This window comes from Musa acuminata, chromosome BXJ2-7 (assembly GCF_036884655.1).
Source record: "Musa acuminata AAA Group cultivar baxijiao chromosome BXJ2-7, Cavendish_Baxijiao_AAA, whole genome shotgun sequence".
Classification (NCBI taxonomy): domain Eukaryota; kingdom Viridiplantae; phylum Streptophyta; class Magnoliopsida; order Zingiberales; family Musaceae; genus Musa; species Musa acuminata.
In genome coordinates this window covers 38063382-38081880 of record NC_088344.1, presented here as the reverse complement: position 1 = coordinate 38081880, position 18499 = coordinate 38063382, and the positions used below count along the sequence as shown (strand labels likewise).

At 41.3% G+C, this 18499-nt stretch overlaps 2 protein-coding genes across 6 annotated transcripts; both read right to left on the bottom strand.

Moving 5' to 3' along the window:
- Window positions 1-195: 195 nt before the first annotated feature.
- Window positions 196-7907, bottom strand: LOC103993068 (cycloartenol-C-24-methyltransferase 1). Of its 5 annotated transcripts, none has more exons than XM_065118896.1 (13): window positions 7352-7907; window positions 7071-7196; window positions 5640-5706; window positions 3761-3834; window positions 3552-3636; window positions 3402-3457; window positions 1725-1779; window positions 1475-1522; window positions 1198-1281; window positions 911-1111; window positions 698-823; window positions 524-621; window positions 196-407 (listed from the first exon to the last, which is right to left on the bottom strand). In XM_065118896.1, exons 2-13 carry the CDS (start codon window positions 7151-7153, stop codon window positions 347-349), a joined length of 1038 nt encoding a protein of 345 aa, XP_064974968.1. In that variant the 5' UTR covers window positions 7154-7196; window positions 7352-7907; the 3' UTR covers window positions 196-346. The 5 variants fall into 5 exon arrangements, with proteins under 5 accessions (XP_064974968.1, XP_064974971.1, XP_064974970.1 ...); XM_065118899.1 differs by having other exon boundaries at window positions 7071-7181; XM_065118898.1 differs by lacking the exon at window positions 7352-7907 and adding an exon at window positions 7276-7338 and having other exon boundaries at window positions 7071-7181.
- A 681-nt stretch (window positions 7908-8588) lies between these two features.
- LOC135616283 (uncharacterized) lies at window positions 8589-11713 on the bottom strand. Its single transcript, XM_065115485.1, has 5 exons — window positions 11233-11713; window positions 10793-11140; window positions 10444-10659; window positions 9065-9283; window positions 8589-8997 (listed from the first exon to the last, which is right to left on the bottom strand). The coding sequence occupies exons 1-5, from the start codon at window positions 11611-11613 to the stop codon at window positions 8713-8715; spliced, it is 1449 nt and encodes a 482-aa protein (XP_064971557.1). The 5' UTR covers window positions 11614-11713; the 3' UTR covers window positions 8589-8712.
- Between the last annotated feature and the right edge of the window lie 6786 nt (window positions 11714-18499).

The following is an 18499-nucleotide window of genomic DNA, read 5'->3' as shown; positions in this document are numbered from 1 at the left end:
AATGACTATTAACTCGTTGAAAATTAATTGTAACCCTTAATTAATACTTTTTTTTGGGTTACTTGCTCAGTAAACATGTTACAGTATAAGCAAATCATATGAAGGAAGAGTCTCCGAACCAAATCTAGAGAACCATCATATTCGTGAGACTGGCATTTCTCAGGATAGTATAAAGACAACACATTTTGAAGAATCTTGAACTAGAAATCATAAAGGATGTGATAAATGATGGTATTGCCATATGTTCAACAATAAATCAAAGTAGTTCAAGAACAATTTCTTCAACAGTCCAAACAAGGAGAGGTATGATTTCTGCAGCAACCAAAAAACATGCTTCTGGCGTTTCTCAGCTACCTGAAAGAGGCTTCCTAGCCACAAAGAAGTACATAGGTGTGAATATCTCCTTCCTGCAAGTATTGTACAAATTGAAAGGTTAATATACATTGGAATATTCACTGATTTCTCAATGATGGAATGCAGGAAAGATAAAAAGTAATATCTCATCTAATTCAATTTTTCGTACTTTCCACCTTCCACGAGTCCCTCCGCTGCCTTTTCTAGGAACGACGAAACCCTGTTGCTTCCTTCCGGAGCAATACCCATGAATTCCAGTGTCTTAACCTGCAAAATTAAGCAGCAAGCAAGTGAGCAAACATCTCCAACTGCAACCAAATCTTGGAAAGTGGAAGATAAGTACCATAGTTCTAGTGATGAGTCGCCCAAAAGCCGTCAAACGGAAGCTAGTTATGGAGAACCGAGTTGTATCAAGTGGTAGATACCAAGAAACAGGAGAATCCACCGCAAGATCCTTCTCCCATACAACCTTAAAGAAGGGCAATTAATGAGCATATTAACAAATGGCAAACGGGGCTCGCATGGATTGATGAAAGAGCATGCAGTTTCTTTGTACCTCAAACCCCGCAAGCTTCAGGGCATCAAGGCATTCTCTTGTAGTCCTTATATCAGGAAGACCATTGCCAAGTTCAATTTCAGACTTGGTTTTCTGGTGACTCTCATTATTTGGATCGAAATGGTCGGTCATGCACCACTCGTATGCTGCAAAACACTGACCAGGCTTCAACACCCTATAGATCTCCTTATAGCAGCCAACCTGCTCAATTCACAAATCCAACATTGCTCATGATTAAATATAATTAAGACGTATAGTAGCACAGACAAGCATATAAAAGAACATACTGCGTCTGGCGCATGGCAAGTTGCTTCTATTGCATAGATACTGTCAAATGTGTCATCAGAAAATGGCATTTTCATGAAGTCAGCCTGCAGTTGTGTGACAGCACTTCTCAGCACTCATGCTACTGTTAACTTGTGTAAATCTTGTATGATTGTCATAAGCAACATACCTTATCAATTTTATAATGGTAATTTAAAAGAGCACATACATATTCATAGTAGTCCTAGGATAAAATTTGAATGGAAATGAGTCTTGGAAATAAAAACATGGAGAACAGACCTTAACAAAGTTGCATGACTCACTTAATCCAGCTATGTGGTTAAGCTCCTGCAGAAATAAATTTGTAGGGGAAAGAAAAAGGTTAAGAATGGTCATATTGCTATGCTATAATTATCTTATTTTATGACAAAAAATTGATGAGATTGATGAAAACAACTTCCTGCCAAATAAGCAACTTACACAAATCTGGACTTATGGATTTTCAATGATGTCATTTAAATGCACAAAATTCCAAAAGATATGCACTTACTGTTCCCCTTGAGATCTGATACTCATTGTTGTTTAATCCTGTAATGGATGCTGAGCTGCAAAAATTCACATGTATTATGTCATTACAAGTGCATTATTCCATTTCAGTAGACATGAAGCTAATGTGGCAACTCCGAGGTACATTCCTATCTACAGGGTACCCTAAAAGTGATGACATAAGAAAAATAAAATCTCATAAACAAAAAATTTATATGCAAAACAATATATCTAAACTATTAGAGATTAAGAATTCATATATTAATATATTAAATGAAGAAACTGTATGATGAGTCTATGAGATTCACAATTCCAATATTTTATGACTTGTGGTTGTCCAACTAGGTAGGCAACTGAAGAGACCGAAGTATCATACCATCCAAACAGAAACTCAACTGAAGCAACATGACATCCCAAAAAATATCTAAACTCGCTTCAATTTGCATATTTGGGAATTCAGGTTGAGCTGCGAAGCAGGCAAATTTTACTAGTTGCAAGCCACAAAGAGTTGTATCACAACTGAGAAATTGCATTGTGTTGCAAGTGGATATGGTTGTGCTGGACTTTTAGCTATTTATCTGTAGATTCAATAGGATGAGTAAGGGAAAGTAGAAATAATTTAGTATTGGAATATATTGGGAATCTTTCATTTTTCCCCTTCTCCATATCTCCGGCTGTCTCAACTAAATTTGTTTCAGAAGGGCATATATAGGATTTCATTGAAGATCCTTGAACCAGCAATAATGATAAGCAAGCTGTTTGCACAACTGTGTACAACAAAGGGATAAACTAAAAGAGGAAACTGGGATGTTGCCATTGACATTGATGTAACAAACATTATAGAAAAATAAATCTGGAAAGCTTTTAATTTGTTCTTTCATGTGGCCTAAGCCACTTTAATGTTCCTACCACCAACTAGTTGATGTCAATGCCAATAATCTTGATACCAGCTTCTCAAAAGACTTAAGTACAGTGTTCATGTCTTCACCTTTCAAGTTCAACAATATCAAAGTACACAGAGAGAAGTGAGACATTTTCCATATAATGAAGGTCAGCTTATCCTAACTAGTCCCTTGAATTGTCAGACGCACATTTTAAAACATCAACCAAGTCTTTTGATGTAAACAAATTACCTTCCCAAAACCATCCTACGAGTTATGTTAAACACTAGATAATATTATCATCTAATATATTTTAACTATATAGATGTTTGACCAGGTGCGTGTCAAAGTGGCTTTGGGAAGCATTGACCACCCTAATGCATCAATTTTGTATAACACTTTTCATAACAAATTAAAATATGAGGAAATTAAAATAGTTTGGAAGATTAAAATGAAAATACCATGGTAACTGCAGTTTCTGTACCATATCATGAATGAACTATATACCGTGATGTAACATTTTGAGCATGTGAGAAGAGAAGTACTACCACCTAAACAGTATGAACAGCAGCAGCAGTAACAAGAAGCAGCCATATCTTGGCTCATACTAAAGCTAGATCAAGATTTGTAAAACATACCAGACCCAAGAAGTCCAGATCTCAGTAAAGAAGCAAAAGAAAAAGATAAAAATATGATTATCATATAAAGATTCTTAAATACATTTATTTGATTAATTGTAATATTGATAAAATATGTACAAAATTTCAACACGTGAAAAATTCTGAAAGAGATTAATTTACCTGAATCTAGCAATCTCTCGTAAAGGCCCACCAATTCCACATCCCACATCCAACACCTACATCACAAGGAAAACCTTATATATGATTGTAAATTTGTCCATACCACAAACTATTCAATTAGATTCGAATGCAACATAAAATGACTAATACCTTCATCCTAGGTTTCAACCCAAGTTGTAAAGCAAGGAAGTGTTCATGACGCTTAATGCTTTCACGAAGTGACTCTCCCTTCCATCTTTAGAAATATACCACAAAATCAGTGTTTTTAGTACCCTAGAAAACATGGAGTAATATAGACAGTAAAGAAAATTTTCATTCTACTGCTGAATTAATTTCAGCAAGTTACTGCTAATGCGTACCTGGGGGCAAAGTGAAATGATTCTCCCCAACCAAATTCGTAAAAGCTTGTGGCAAGATCATAATACTTATTTACCTGAAGTACAAGAAAAAAAATCTCATGACTCTCATAGATTTCCTGAGATGAGAGGCTATTTATTGACCATGGCTTTCAGTGAAGAACTGCAGAAAAATGGTTTTTACTAGGTTCTGAGTCAAGAATCATCTAAATCGCTCAGCACAATCTAAAAATCCATTTATCTCTAATAGCTAGAAATCATTCTTAAGCAACTTTTTTTAATCAAAACTAAGATTTGAAAGGCCCTCACCAAGAAAGAGTCAGAGAAATTTTTTGTGAACACTAAAGCAACACTTCACATGAGTTGGATCAGTCACAAAGAATTAGCAAAGCAATACAGAGCACAATTATGTCAAGGTCACAGATATAGCTTACGAAGGATTGAAGACAACAAAGTTTACAAGATGGACCAACAAAATTTGCAAGTATGATCATTTAATGCTCTACCCTTCCATATTTCATCATGGATGCAATAGGGAACATGTGGAGGCTGATATTGAACTGTTGTAATGACATAATAGCACATTGTGATCTGGTATTAGATTAAGACAACAAAAAGTAGAGTGCGAATAAATAATGGCCCATTCTCATCGATTGACATTTAATGTCTGCTGACATTTAGTGTCTGCTGACATTTCAGACTTTCAGTAACCTTGTTGCAATAAAGTAGTAAATTAAGCCTGAGCATTGAGGCCCAAAATATGCTTTACAAGCGCCCCTTGTACCATATATATGTATCTTTCTTATTCAAATCATTTTTCCTATAATCCTGTCCTTCAAATTGTAATCTTATCTTTATATATATGCATATGTATTGTAATCATATCTGCATCTTCATGAGAAGCTGTATTTGCTCTATAACTACCTGCTATAAAGCCCATGACAGCTATGATTTTACAGATTACTGAGACTCCAATACCCACACAAAACTCTTACATATCAACAGGTCACCAATCACCGTGAAGTTATCAAAGGCCAGTGCAGTGAAACTATTTCACACTCCAAAAATCTGTACTGCTGTCAATAGCATATTTCCAATGTTTTCACCACAAAATGTCATACATTGCTGCAGCTGTTCATGAATAATCATACTGAAATTGTCATGACCCGAATCTGATGGGCTAACTAGCCTATCAACTTCGTTTGGTCTAAACCACTGACCAAAATGCTTAAGCTGAAGTTGATAGTAGTACACTCATCAGACCCTTATAGGACAATCGTAATCTTTGCCCACTTTCGATGTGGGACTAATCAGGGGTGTTACAATCACCCCCACTCAAAGGTTTGACATCCTCGTCAAGGCCCAACATAACCCATATTAGGCCCTAGCATAGTGCATGTGAGACGTAGCCCAGTGGTGGCTCCACGCCGTGACGAGTCTTCTGACTTCGTCTACGGATAGTCCTTTCCTACTCGAGCCCCCTCACCATACTCAAATGCTAGGTCGGCTTTGATACCAAATGCCATGACCCGAGCCTGATGGGCTAACTAGCCTATCAACTTCATTTGGTCTAAACCACTGACCAAAATTCTTAAGCTGAAGTTGATAGTAGTACACTCATCAGACCCTTATAAGCCAATCTTAATCTTTGCTCACTTTCGATGTGGGACTACTTAGGGGTGTTACAGAAATACAATTCCAATGTCCCAAATGGATTTGTCATCCTAAAAGAATAGGCAAAACAAGGTTTGCAATATGTTTATACAAATTCATCATGATTCCTGCACTGATTCTAGCAATAATTTGAATAGGCTGTTGAACAAAAAAATTTATTAGATTTGAAGTAAACAAAAAGGCAATTTGACCAATATGTATAACATACCATATCACTGTAGTTTGCTTTTCTTGTTTCCTCATCCCCTCCATAACTGACATGATACTTTTCATACCTAATGCAATAATGCATTGTAATATATCAATGATTTTGCAATTTAAGCCATATGGAAATCTGACTATTGGACCATCACAACAAAAATTACTTTCATATAATTGCACAAGTTGATAGCAAATGTGAGGCTAATTTTAAAAATGAAATATTACTCATTTTGCATCAGATATCTGGTTTAAATTGTGGCAAATCTGAGATGTCTTCGAAAATGCAAAGATGCCAATATAGTTAGTATTCCTGCTATGCCGGTAATTTCTGTCGCTATCATAGTTGGGAAAGTGACAACTGTTACCATGGTGCTCCTTGTATTGATGCCAATGGGGGGAGTCAATAAATGCTGACTTTGTTGGTGCTTCTTGCAGCTTCCATTGCTATAGTTACGACTGGCATTGTTTGCAGTGGCTAGAAAACATTGGCTGCCGGATTACCACTTAGATGGACATCTAACACCTAGAAGGTCCATAAACCTTTGGCAATCCTAACTGCTATTATTTCCTAAAAATTTGGGCCAACACTTCTGAAGTAAAATTCAGAAACAAAAAAAATATGTAAGATAAAGAAATATTTGGTCATTTGGTCTTATCTATTCCTATTGTGACCAAGGTTTGTGTCCTGTGTTAGTTGAACCTTTTAGAGTTATTAAACCAAGACAAAGTCAATAGATATATTTGCAACGTGGATGTCCAGAAGAACTCGGAAGGAAGGATTTAATAGCAGTAAATACTTGGTCAATGGTGGAGTAATGTCCCAAATCCTTGCTCCTGCTGGCTGATCTGGGTCAACTAAGTGGCAAAAGGCCGTCAATTAATAGTTCCATATGGTGTTTTACACTAAGTCTGTCATCCAATAGCCAGATTCAGTACATAGAATATTATTTATCATAGACACTGGGCAAACAATTCAACTATACAACACCGAGAAGATAAGCATTATTGTTAGAAGGAACGAATACATCGGTTAACTAACAAAAGAAACATAGCACAAGCAATTTGCAGATGATGAATTGGAGAAGATCATTTACTTACGGATGAGAATATCTCACACTTTCTGAAAGTTTATTCTTCTTCTTGTACCTTTTTTTATGTTTTCATTTCTGATCTTGCATCTATTTGATTTTAGGACGTGATCCAGTAAAACAGTATCCATTAAACGCCATGCTTTCATACAGAAATAAAAACAACCAACGAATCTAGCATCTTCTATCCATTGCTCAGCCTTTACAAACCAAGTTCCAAAGCATAATCTAATGCTAGCTAGTCAGCAAAATTTCTCATCGCCATGTTCAAAGTGAACAAACTAGAAAACTGGAACTCAGATCATGCATTCCAACAGTCACACAGCATTACGATGAGTAAAGGAACAAACTGATCGACAGCAGACTGCACATCTTCCTTCTTGATCTTCCCTCCCACGCCCGCAGCGAGATCCAGCGCTCCAGATTTCGACATCTGACTATCGACCGTGAACACACAATATCTGTAGATACAAAAACTAATTTTGCGAAGAAAAACAAACCAGAAAGGATTTAGAAAGACAAAAGATTTGGGATTCAGAAAAATGCAGAACATACAGAAGAGAAGGAATGCAAGAGTCACAGTTAAATAGATCAAAAGATGGGGATAGAAATCATAATGCTTCGAGGATACCAGAATAAGGCAGATCTGAAGGCCAGTTGTAAAGGACACGTCTAAACCATTCACCTAATAGAAGACAGGTCGGCTATCTCTTTCCACGCCGCAAAAACTAAAGGACGCGACTTTTCGTGGGGCTTCGTTCAAATCCAACATGACAAAAGACAAAGCTCCTTAACTCAGAAGACAACGATGGCCGGAAATGTACAGATAAATCCAGCTATATATTCTGCTCCACAAGGATCCGCAAGAAAAGTTGTGGCGTCAAAACGTCCAAAGAAGAGAGCACGATTCAAGATTAGAAAAGCAACCTACTCCAACCACATTCTACTGGAACAATCCTTTAAGAAAGGATTGGGTTTGCAAAACAGAGCACGGCAATTGGTACACCAAACGATTAAAACAACGAGATTTTTATGGGAAAAATGAGAAACATAGCAAATATCTCATCGATTAAAGCGGATATCATTCAGAATAAGCAACGATTGCTGCCATATCAGAAAACATCAAAGTCGATCGCATTCGTACAGGACGAGGAGGAGTAGGAGGAGAGAAAGGGTTTCGGATTTGGGGTCTCTGGGTGCACCCACTGGTCTAACGAGGCCCATCAAAGCTCTCGCAGACCTCCCATCAAAATGGGCCACGGCATGGCCAGACGATCTTCCTAAGACAATGAGCAAATCATGTGGCGTTAGGTTATCGGTTGAACTGATGGATCAACTGATCCAATCACAAACTTAATGATTCTATATTAAATATACTTTTACATTACACGTGAAACAGAGAGTGAGAAAAACAAAAACAAAAAACACGAACATAATAAATTTTCTTTTTTTAATCCTTATAAATAACAAACAAATGGGATATCTTTTTTTTATATATATCAAAACCATAATATTCATATTTAAAGTCGTCTGTGAAATGAATTAATATACACATCATATCTAAAATCGTCTGTGAAATGTCATCTCTCTCTGAAGATTGTGTGTGCCTATTCTATTCTGCATGGATCTGATGGGTACAAACATAACTCTGTGATACACATCAAACGAACTCAGTTAGCTATCTGTCTTATTGAATCAGTGCAGCAAAAGTTTAAGCAAATATCTGCAGCATCACTGATGGTAGAGATGGACATATGTAACAATATAAATCTTCTGCAATCCAAGTGACATGCTTCGGAAAGAACTCTTATATCTTCTTCCTTCACGGGTAACCAATCCATGTTGAGTGCCTGATATGGTTCTGATGTATTTGGCATCATGCTGCAGACTTCACTGGATTCATGATCTTGTTGTCAAGGGCTCCTTCCATTCTCAGGTAATCAAACTCTAGCTGATAAGACTGTGACCAAAGCAAAGCATTTCCCACTGTGCCTACATTACTCTACTTGTTGGTCTGAGAAGGGGAGACATGTTATCGATGACCTGCAACGGCGAGCGTCTGCTTGAATCGTTCTGTGACTTCAGATGACACACCAGAACGTGCTTCTCCTTCTCCTTGTATGCATCATGTAACTGCGACCGCAGAGGGGTGGAAGGGGGTGCATTGAGGAGTCTGGTCTTCGATGGCTGGAGCTCTCTCTGCAGCTCCTTCACTACCTTCTGCAGCTCGATTACCTTGCGCTCGCAAGATCGTGCCCTTTGCTTCCGCTCCAGCTTCTGTATCAAACAAGAACAGCTTACTAACAGTGGCCTAAGAGAGATGGATCAAACAACATCGGCTTACTCGCGCGTGCTGGGAGTGGAAGTTGATCTCGGAGGCAATGGCTCGTCGCTGCCAGTGGTCTCTGGAGGACCGGAGCTCTTCCATTTCTACCCTAACTTGCTCCAACATCTCCTGCATCTCGCTCCACTGTTCAGACTCTGCCCTCACCTGCTGCACGATTCTGCCGACCACCTCCTTGCAACTGCAGCAGCTCGACAACCGCTCCATCTTCTCCTCCACCTGCAAGTACAGTTATCCAAACTTGCAGTCAATGTCAAACCATGTGAATCCTGTATGGAATCAGAACACCCAGAAAAAAAAAAAAAAAAAAAAAAAGACATATTAATTCTCGTATGTAAAGTCTCTTCAGCAAAAACTTGATATCTGCGACTCAAAACTACACAAGTGATTTGATCTCAACAAGTCTAAATCATGCAGGCTCAGAGAGCAATCAACAGCACCGAAAACAAAAGAGAGTTGGGACCAAATCATTCAAGCAATTAGGTACGGAGGATGGGAAGATGCTACAAAACGAAAGCTTATGGTACAGAAAATGAGGATGCAAGTTAAATCGAGCTTGATGGTATTGCTCACGACCAGTAGTACTTGGAGGCCATCAATGCATGAAAGATCAGGGTAGACAGCTATGAGAAAACCAGTTATCTTGTACCAGTTGGCCAGCATTTAAGGCACTGCCCACCGTACTAACTTTGATGCTGTCCGCCTAACATTCTTAGAAAAGAAGAACAAATACAACCTAATTGTAACCAAAAACAAACACAAAGAGAAAGAAAAAAAAAGGTCATCCTGCCATTAAAACGAAGAAGGTTTCATATAATATTCTGCACAAGGCAAAGCTACTTAACCATAAAATAGCTGTGGGTGAAGTTATTAGGCATTCATGACTATGCCGCAAAGCTTTGTCCTATCATGCATTTTGCTGCGTCTGCCTCGGTTTGCATAAAAGTATCCATTACGGACGAATTGTATATCGTCAACTTGACGGATCCTCTAAGTCTGCTGCTTTCTTTACGTCCTCACCAGCTTATCAAGCTAGCCAACGTTTGACATCAGGAGTAGCTCCATATTATTAATCACCCACTCGAGACTGGCTTTCTAACTTGAATTTGATCCCGGTCAATGGATGGACATGGCGAAGGAGTTCACAGCATCCATCTTGGTGGGCTACTCCTCAAGACTCGCTATACGCAAGTCCACGGCATCTGACATGCCTAAAACTCTATATGGTGTGCGTGCAGGATGTGGACAGGCTGCTGACATGTCCATGGCGTGGCACTCTCGTGGTGCCCACGTGGGTGCCATGTGTGCGTGTGGGGAGATGCAGCAGTGCCATTTTTGAAAGACGATGAGATGAGATATGAGATGGTTTTGAATCTTACTTGCTGCTGCTGGACTTGAAGGAAGGGGTTGTCTGTCTTGTCTGCTGCTTCAGTGTACCCAGTTATGTTTTGGCTGAAGCAATTCCACTCGCTCTTCCTGCTGCTGCTTCTGCTGCTGCTGCTGCTAACGTTGGCAGAGAGCAAGTGGCTGCACTCCTCCATCCTCTCCAACATCCCCCTGGACATCCCCTCCATCTTCCTTCTCAGTATCTCCACCTATTCCCGGAAGGGGTTCCAACACAACAGAAACAAGCGATCGATGCATCAGAAATTATGCAGAAAGAACCGAAAATTAATCTAACTCATATATCGAGTTCTTTTCTGAAGCTAAGCATGTAGAGATGATTACTTCGTCGGGAGACCGCCGACTGTGACTCGAACCGGGAGTAGCATCCTCCTCCTGTTCATGTGGTTCTGCTTGTGCGTCTTTCTTTGCAAAGGCTTGCACGGAAATCTCTCGTATGTCCTTCACGCTGCTTTCCTCCTCCAGCTTCTCTAGTTGCCGCCGAAGCACTGACGCTTGCCGGTCGAAGTTTCTTCTGCAACTCCCTCGCGGCGGCTTTCTCGAGCCTCCCGTTCTCCTCCTCCGGCTGCTACTTCCTGCCAACTTGAGCTCCTGCAGCTTCTCCTCCAACTCTTCGATCCCCTCGTCCAATGCTGCGCCCACTGCCGCGCGCCCATCAATCTTCTTCCTCCCCTGACCGGTCGGTATCAGTCTCAAAGATCGAGATACAAAAAGGAAGGAACCAGAATGAGTGTGACGGCATCGAAATTGCAATTAGAGCATACCGAGACTAAGGTTTCCATGGCGGATTTCAACGCGACCTCCAATCGGGTCCGGTTCCTCTCCAGCTTCCGAAGCGCCACCTCCCGCTCCATTCTCAAGAAGTTACACTCCGCTCGAAGTATCTCCGCCTGGAACCGCCACCTCTCCTCGCCAGTGGAGTCCCCTACGGTCTCGCCGGAGGACATCCCCCACGTCAAAGGCGACGGCGGCGGCGTCGGCGTCGGCGTCGGCGTCGCACTCCGCTCCTGATCCAGGAGTTCCCCGAGCTTCCAGTCCAGTCTCTGCTCCGGCGGTGCGGTTGCCCGAGACCGCCCTGACCGCTGCGGCAGGTTGAGAATCCTCGGCGGGGGCGCTATCTCCCACCTTCCGTTCCTCGCCGCCATTCCGTTCCTGGTTGCCACCTTTCGTAGTTTGCGCTCTTAGTTTCCCTTCCTTACATAAGCGAGGAGTCGAAGGGAGTCACAGAGGGCGTGCGACCGCAGTAGATACCGCCGGGGGGAGAGAAGCAAAGAGCGTGCCTCGTTTTCCGCGAAGGGAGAGGTTCGATTTGAAATGGACCAATCTCTCGCGTCCCCGAAATGACCAAACCACCCTCCTCGGTCCCAATCATGAACACTCGATACCCAATGATGGGAACATCATCTCCACCGAAAGCCACGAAATCGAAAGCCAAGGCGAATCTCCGAGGGCAGAATCGTCAAACACCCATCGATGTCGCGATAATTTCTTGCACGGGGCGGTCCCACATCTCCCCAAGGTTTGGTTGGTGCTCTCGATGGGTCCCTAGACCAGCGGTGCTTCAATATTCGCGCCGAGGAGGAGGGGCGCGTTCGTTCATTAACTAACAATCACAATGGTTCTCCTCCATCCCTCCTTCCTCCGGAGGTGACTCACGAGACGCTTGTGTTGGTCACGTCGAACCCAACGCGAACATTAACGAGTCTAATCTAATTGTGTCACGACACAGGAGAGGTGGGAGTTTGGGAGGTGAGCGAGGAAGACGAGGGTCGCAGGGAAAGGTGAGCGACACAAAATCGCTGCAGCCATTATTGCCCGTGAGGCGACCTCGCCGCGGAGCTGTCATCCCCCTCCCTATCCATGTTATAGTTCCAAGTGTCCCCTGTGGTCAATCCATGAGTTCACGCCATGGAGATGGAGACCGAGTTTAACCATGAAAAGAAAGAAAGAAAGAAATAGTGTGGAGACAAAAAGGATTTGAACCGAAAACAAGAGGGAGAAAAAGAAAAAGGTTTTGTGTACCCAACGAAGCAGAATTGTACAGACAAGTTGACATAGAGAATCTAGCTGATGAGGTAATAATTAAGTAGTGCAACTCGTCGCGAAAAATGGAGCGAGTGCGTCTCTGTCTGGATGTGGCAACAAGCAAAACTATGTGTACTACTGCGGGGTTTATTAACTATGTGTCACGTTAGAAAATTTAAACTTGCAACATTGCAAGGACTCACTGTTTATTTGGGTATCACAGGAAATGGTACGATGCAACAAAACTAGTTTCATGCAATAATATAGTATCAAAGTCCAATTTCGATGCGTTAGTTCTTGGTATCGGTGACCTACGCCAAGGCGGAAGGTCACCCCAACCTTGTTCCCGTGATGGTTCTTGCAAATCTTGAGGTGAAATTGTGCGTCCTCATGCAATGCTCGACCGATGTGTCTCCCGATAAATCCCTCCGACAATTAGGGTTTCATTAGATAAGCCTTTAAATCCCAAGTGGAGTTGCTGAAACAACCAAACATTTGAGTCATAGCTACAGTACGTATTACCTTGTAGGGTTTCATTAGAGCTTCGTTACAGACAAAGACTCTTCGCTCTTTCTAAGGTCGTACTAGGTTTAAAACCTCTCTAGGTGTGTGAAGATGGAATGCAAGACAACTAGAAGACAAGTTGAATCAAGAGGGGGGGGGGGAGGCAATAAGATGCATGGAGCCACATACCTCCCATTTAGTGCCTTCCACCATCCACCAAGCAAGCAAGACAAGAGAAGAGGGGGCAGTAGTTCCAGTGTGGACATGCAAGTCCAAGACGATGGACAAAACAAGAGATGTCCTTCGGATCGACATGGCCGATCTGAAGCTCGGCAGTGAGTTTTAAAGCCCCTGCAGATTGTCTTCATTGATGGCGTCCCCGCCCTGCTTAGTTACTGAACGTATATAAATGTATTTATACTGAATCATGAGTTCCAGTTTGCGCCTCACAGTAACCTCTGCCTGCCCACAGTGGCTGCGGCAGTGCACAGCCGCGTCTGCTGTCCTCAGCTCCCTTGTCATCTTACGGCGTTTGAAACGTCTGAGCCTGTGACTGGGTTTCCCGCTTCTCCAAGGCCCATGGAGATCGGTCTCATTTGGTCTCTTGTGGGACTTTGGGGCGAGCTGCCGGCGAGGGAGGCTACAGCCATCACTGGGTCCTGAGACGACGGAGACAAGACGGGCTCCACTTACTTTGAGCTGAAGTAGAGCTGTTGACTAAGAATCATCCTCATCGAGTGTAGGATGAGAATAAGAAACTAATGTTCAATTCAAAGAGCCCAAGAAAAGCCCAATCAACATTGGGCTTGGCAGCCGTAGAGACATCATGAGCAAACTGTCATGACACAGTGATAAGGACAATTGATATATTAACTTGAGTCCGAATTATTAGTCTAAAATAATTTAATATAAGTTAATCCAAGTGACCATTAATGTTTCTAACTTAAACTTGAATTATCAGGACTCAAATTAATAATATAATTGATATATTGACTCTGTTAAATCTGAATGATTTGTCAAAAATACTTGAGTCCAAAATAACATTAACATAGATCAATTGTAAACTTAAGCCAGGTGTAATGTTTTTTTATGTGTCTCACGTTTTATTTGTTATACTCTCAAATATTAATCTTCGTGTTAATTGATATTTACGTCAACTCGATATGGTTTAACTGTACATATATAAAAATAATAATGTGCTACCAATGTGTTATTGGATATCTTGCGAAAGTTGGCGTGGGTGTACTCAGGTGCTCTCACAATGACCTGCACAAAAACTAAGGTCAGGTGTAGGTTTCCCAAGCTGATCCCACTTATGCCCAAATTAAACTTTAGATAAGGTAAAATGAGATGGAAAAAAATAAGACTTTTATACCAGGTAAAAATGTGATAAAATATTTCTAAAAATATTCTCTAAAAGGATAGCCTCTAATAGCCCCTTTCATATTCTTAGCTATATAGATGACAAAAAGGGAGGAAGATAGCTTGTAACTATCTATTTTAGATTTATGTCCATGCAAGCAAACCAAGGGTCAGGCCTTGTCTCCCCTATGCCAACTTAGTCGCCATGCGAAGGTCACATGTCAGATAATAATTGGTTGATAATGTTTCTATATCATTTGTCCCCTCACTCTTGAAAGTACATTTTGGGATCTTCCAAAGAGGTTTGAAAGTGCATGTTAGCTTATCCAACACTTGCGCTATGCAGTATGCAGAGGTAGGGGGAGAAACTATCAAGATGCCTATTTTGGGTGATAGAGGATATAATCATCTTGCTCAATTTACTATAGGGACATCATTCATCGCCACACAATGTGCTATAGCAACACCAAGGTGCTTATAACGGGAGGTGGAAGTCAGCCATTGTCAACCTACTCCTTTTCCCGTCGAGGTGGGCTCCTTCTTTGCTTGTCGTCAAGGTGACTCGTAGTACCTCTGTTAGTTATAGAGTTCTGCAAACCAATCACGTGAGTGATGGCACGTGTAATACATTGCATAATCTCTTTTAGTTAATATTGATAATGATATTTTCTTCTTTTATATTATATGATGTATATATTATGATATCCTTGAATCTATGCAATGGGAAGTGGATTATGATGAGATCATGATAATAAGACTAATTCATCTTTAAACGTATCTTAAATATTCATAGTCATTGATTACTCGAGAAAGAAATCGAGATAACTGAACAAACCGGTGTACTATATACCTATTCATATGATGAAGGTAGTTGGTCCCGTAACTACTTACATGAGGACACTATAGATATAGTGTAGATGCTTATTGATGACACTAGGAATTACACAATGTAGTACCTTATCAGAGTACGCATTAAGGTGGAAGTATCAAAAATATCGACTACTATAGGTTGGGAGTGAAGCATCATCACTTGAATACTCGTTGAGTAGTCAACGAGCTAACATTTCTATGATATAGCTCTCATTTTAGAATAAAATATATTTAAAAATATATATTATTGATATTTAGGTTAGTCCGACGTGATTCGACTATATATCTACAGGAATAATGATGTGATGTTGGAGGTCTCACAATAGTTGGTGTAGGTGCGCTCAGGTGCTTTGCCAATAACTTGCTTGAAGACCAAGGTCAGGAGTAACTTTTTTGACTTGGTCCCTCCGATACCCTAGTTAGCCCGAAGGTGAGATGACGTAAGGCGAAATAATAAAAAAGTGATTAATAAATGAAATACGAAGATTGAAACAATACAATGCTCCCTATTTACAAAGGGAGAATTTTTCTCAACGTAGGAGGAGATCAACCGTTATCAATTATATGTTAGGGGAACTAAGTGGATTGAATTCATTCAGTAACATGACAATGTCCTTCGCTTGTTACATATTTATAGCAAGTGAACATTGTAAGCTTTCCACTGAACAAAGTAGAAGCATTACCCAAAAACCCATCGCTTGCAGAAAGGTAGGTGGAGACTGGCCTTGTGCAGCTTTTCATCATCAGTCCTCCATTCAACTAAAAAATCTTGTTTCCATGGTTTACTGCCATGACCATGAACTCTCTGATCAAACATTGATGCAGGGGAAACCCCAAACTTATCAGGGATACAGTAGTACTTAGGATGGAAGTGACAAACCAATACTTCATTTCAGCAAACACTTTGGAGTAGTAGAAACACATGTACAGAGTCATTATATGATAGAGAACAACTCAAGCTAAAAGAATAAGAGCTAATAATACCACTACTCACTAACAAACCCAAACAAACGAGCTCCTCTTCCTTCTCCTCTAATCCGCTGACCCGACTCAATTCTTGGCTTCTCCCGACCTCGGAGGAGGTGGCGGTGCCACGCCGCCGTCCAGGCAACTACTGCATTTCTGCTCCACCCACCCCTCGACGTCGCGGTCACCGCCGCCCACCAGATGCCGCCCGCCGCACGCCCGGGCGAACACCCCCGCGATCACCGCGGCCATCGTGATCGCCGCCAGGACCACCACCAGAGTCTCCACGGAGTGCCAAGTGGAGCGCGTCGCGCACGGCGGCGGCGGCGGCGGCCGAGCCTCCACGGTGACCGCGTCCTCCAGCCTATCCAGCACCGCCCGGGCTAACATGACCGGCATGTACATCTCGAACACAGCAGCCGAGATTCCGCTCAGGATCTTCGAGGTGGACAGGAGGAGAAGAGGGAGGGGAAAGCTCAAACCCAAAGCAAAAGCGGTCACAGGTGAGTCGTCGGACGTATCATCCCAGGCGACCGTTGCTGGTTTTAATCTCTCTCTCTCTCTCTCTCTCTCGTTCTGCTCCATCTCTTTGGATCCTCTCGGTTGGGTCGTGTTGTCCTTTTCCTTAGCCTACGGATTTATGGTGGCCCTGCGATCTTTGCGACGTTGAAAGACTGGGAGTACACAGGGTAGGGGGGCTTTGCTGTCGTCTGCGGCGACTGCGTTTAATATCTGACTGGTCGACGCTGACACCCTAATCGATGTCATCTTGTGACACCGAGCGGGGCCGTGGCTCTGATTGGTGTTGGTGTTTTGGCTGTCCTTTGTGCCTTTTCCTGTGCACGCTTTTGCAGGGGAAAGCAAAGCGCCTCTTTTTCCTTTGCAGCCACCAGCAGCAGAGTGGCCGAGGGAAGGGGAAGGGGAAGGTGGACATCATCATCTCTCTCTGTAATTTAATCAAACCAATGTCATGTAAGACATAATCAAGATAAGATTGCAACGTCAGCCAGTTGACTAATATATATACAGTATTTTTATCTAAGAAAATCTTTATTATTGAACATTTCTCAAATAATATCCCTCTAATTGATTTTTATCTTAAAGTGTTCCCTCTTGTTTTTTACTCAATTTATCAAAATATTCAACATTTTTCATCGGTTCCTCGATTATCGTTATCTCTGTCGTCGTCTTTGATCATTATCAACTTTGTTATCGTCACTATTTTCTCTTCCTGTCGTTATCATTTTTTACTCAATCGATAGTAAGGAATAAAGAAGAGGAGACAATGGAGACCATAATTATTGTGGGAGTAGAGGTGACAACCTTGTATCGATCTATTGCTTACGACGGATGAACGATTAGAGGTAACAACGATAGTCAAAGTGACTAGTGGAGGGTGAAGGGACATTTTTCATCAAATATACTACAAATTACCTTTTATTCCAAATATGACTTAGGATGAGCTTCTCTACTTAGGTTCTTCTTCGTCGTATACCTATACTATAAATTATTTTATTATTAGATCTCTAGTGATGTATGATGTATATTTATTATTAAATTTTATTTATTAGAAACTTATTTGCATTTCTATTGCATACATTATAAGACAGTCGATGAACCTCCAAACCAGGGAACCATCCATTGACTGCACCAGAAAAAAGAAAAGTCAATGCGGGCAACAATTAGAACAAACGTCAACGGTAGGAAACAAATCTGCCACCACAAGTCATAAATATCATATTATCCTTGACCAGAAGTTTGGTATAAGATCGATTCAAAGTAATTTAACACGTATTGATATCGATGAGAAATTGCACGAGTGACTTGTGAAATATCATTTTTCTTTTCCATCATTTTTCTATTTAGAAAGAACATAAAAAAGAGATAATATTGAAATTATTATGCAGAAATGTTCAAAGGGCACCACCACAAGAAACTTATTAGAAGTAGCCTTCAAATGTGTGTCATACATATAAAGGAGAGAATGCTTCAAAGACGGCAACGTTTTACTTACTTTTTAGTTCCCTCCCACTCGTTTCCATGCTCTTTACCACATTACCGAGTCCGATCCCATCGCTTACGTCCGCGAATATGAAACCGATGACCCGTATGACGGTGGGTTGGCTGCGCATAAAAGCTTGGGCGCAACCATGCATGCAGATAATTACGAGGGAAGACGCCATGCAGCTTCGCAGAAACTAACGCAGGCAGCGTTAATTGCGACGGAATCCGCAACCAAGTCGCCATCTCTTACCTGTGCATCACCTTCTTCGTCTCTTTCTATAAGAACTCTCTCTGCCCCCC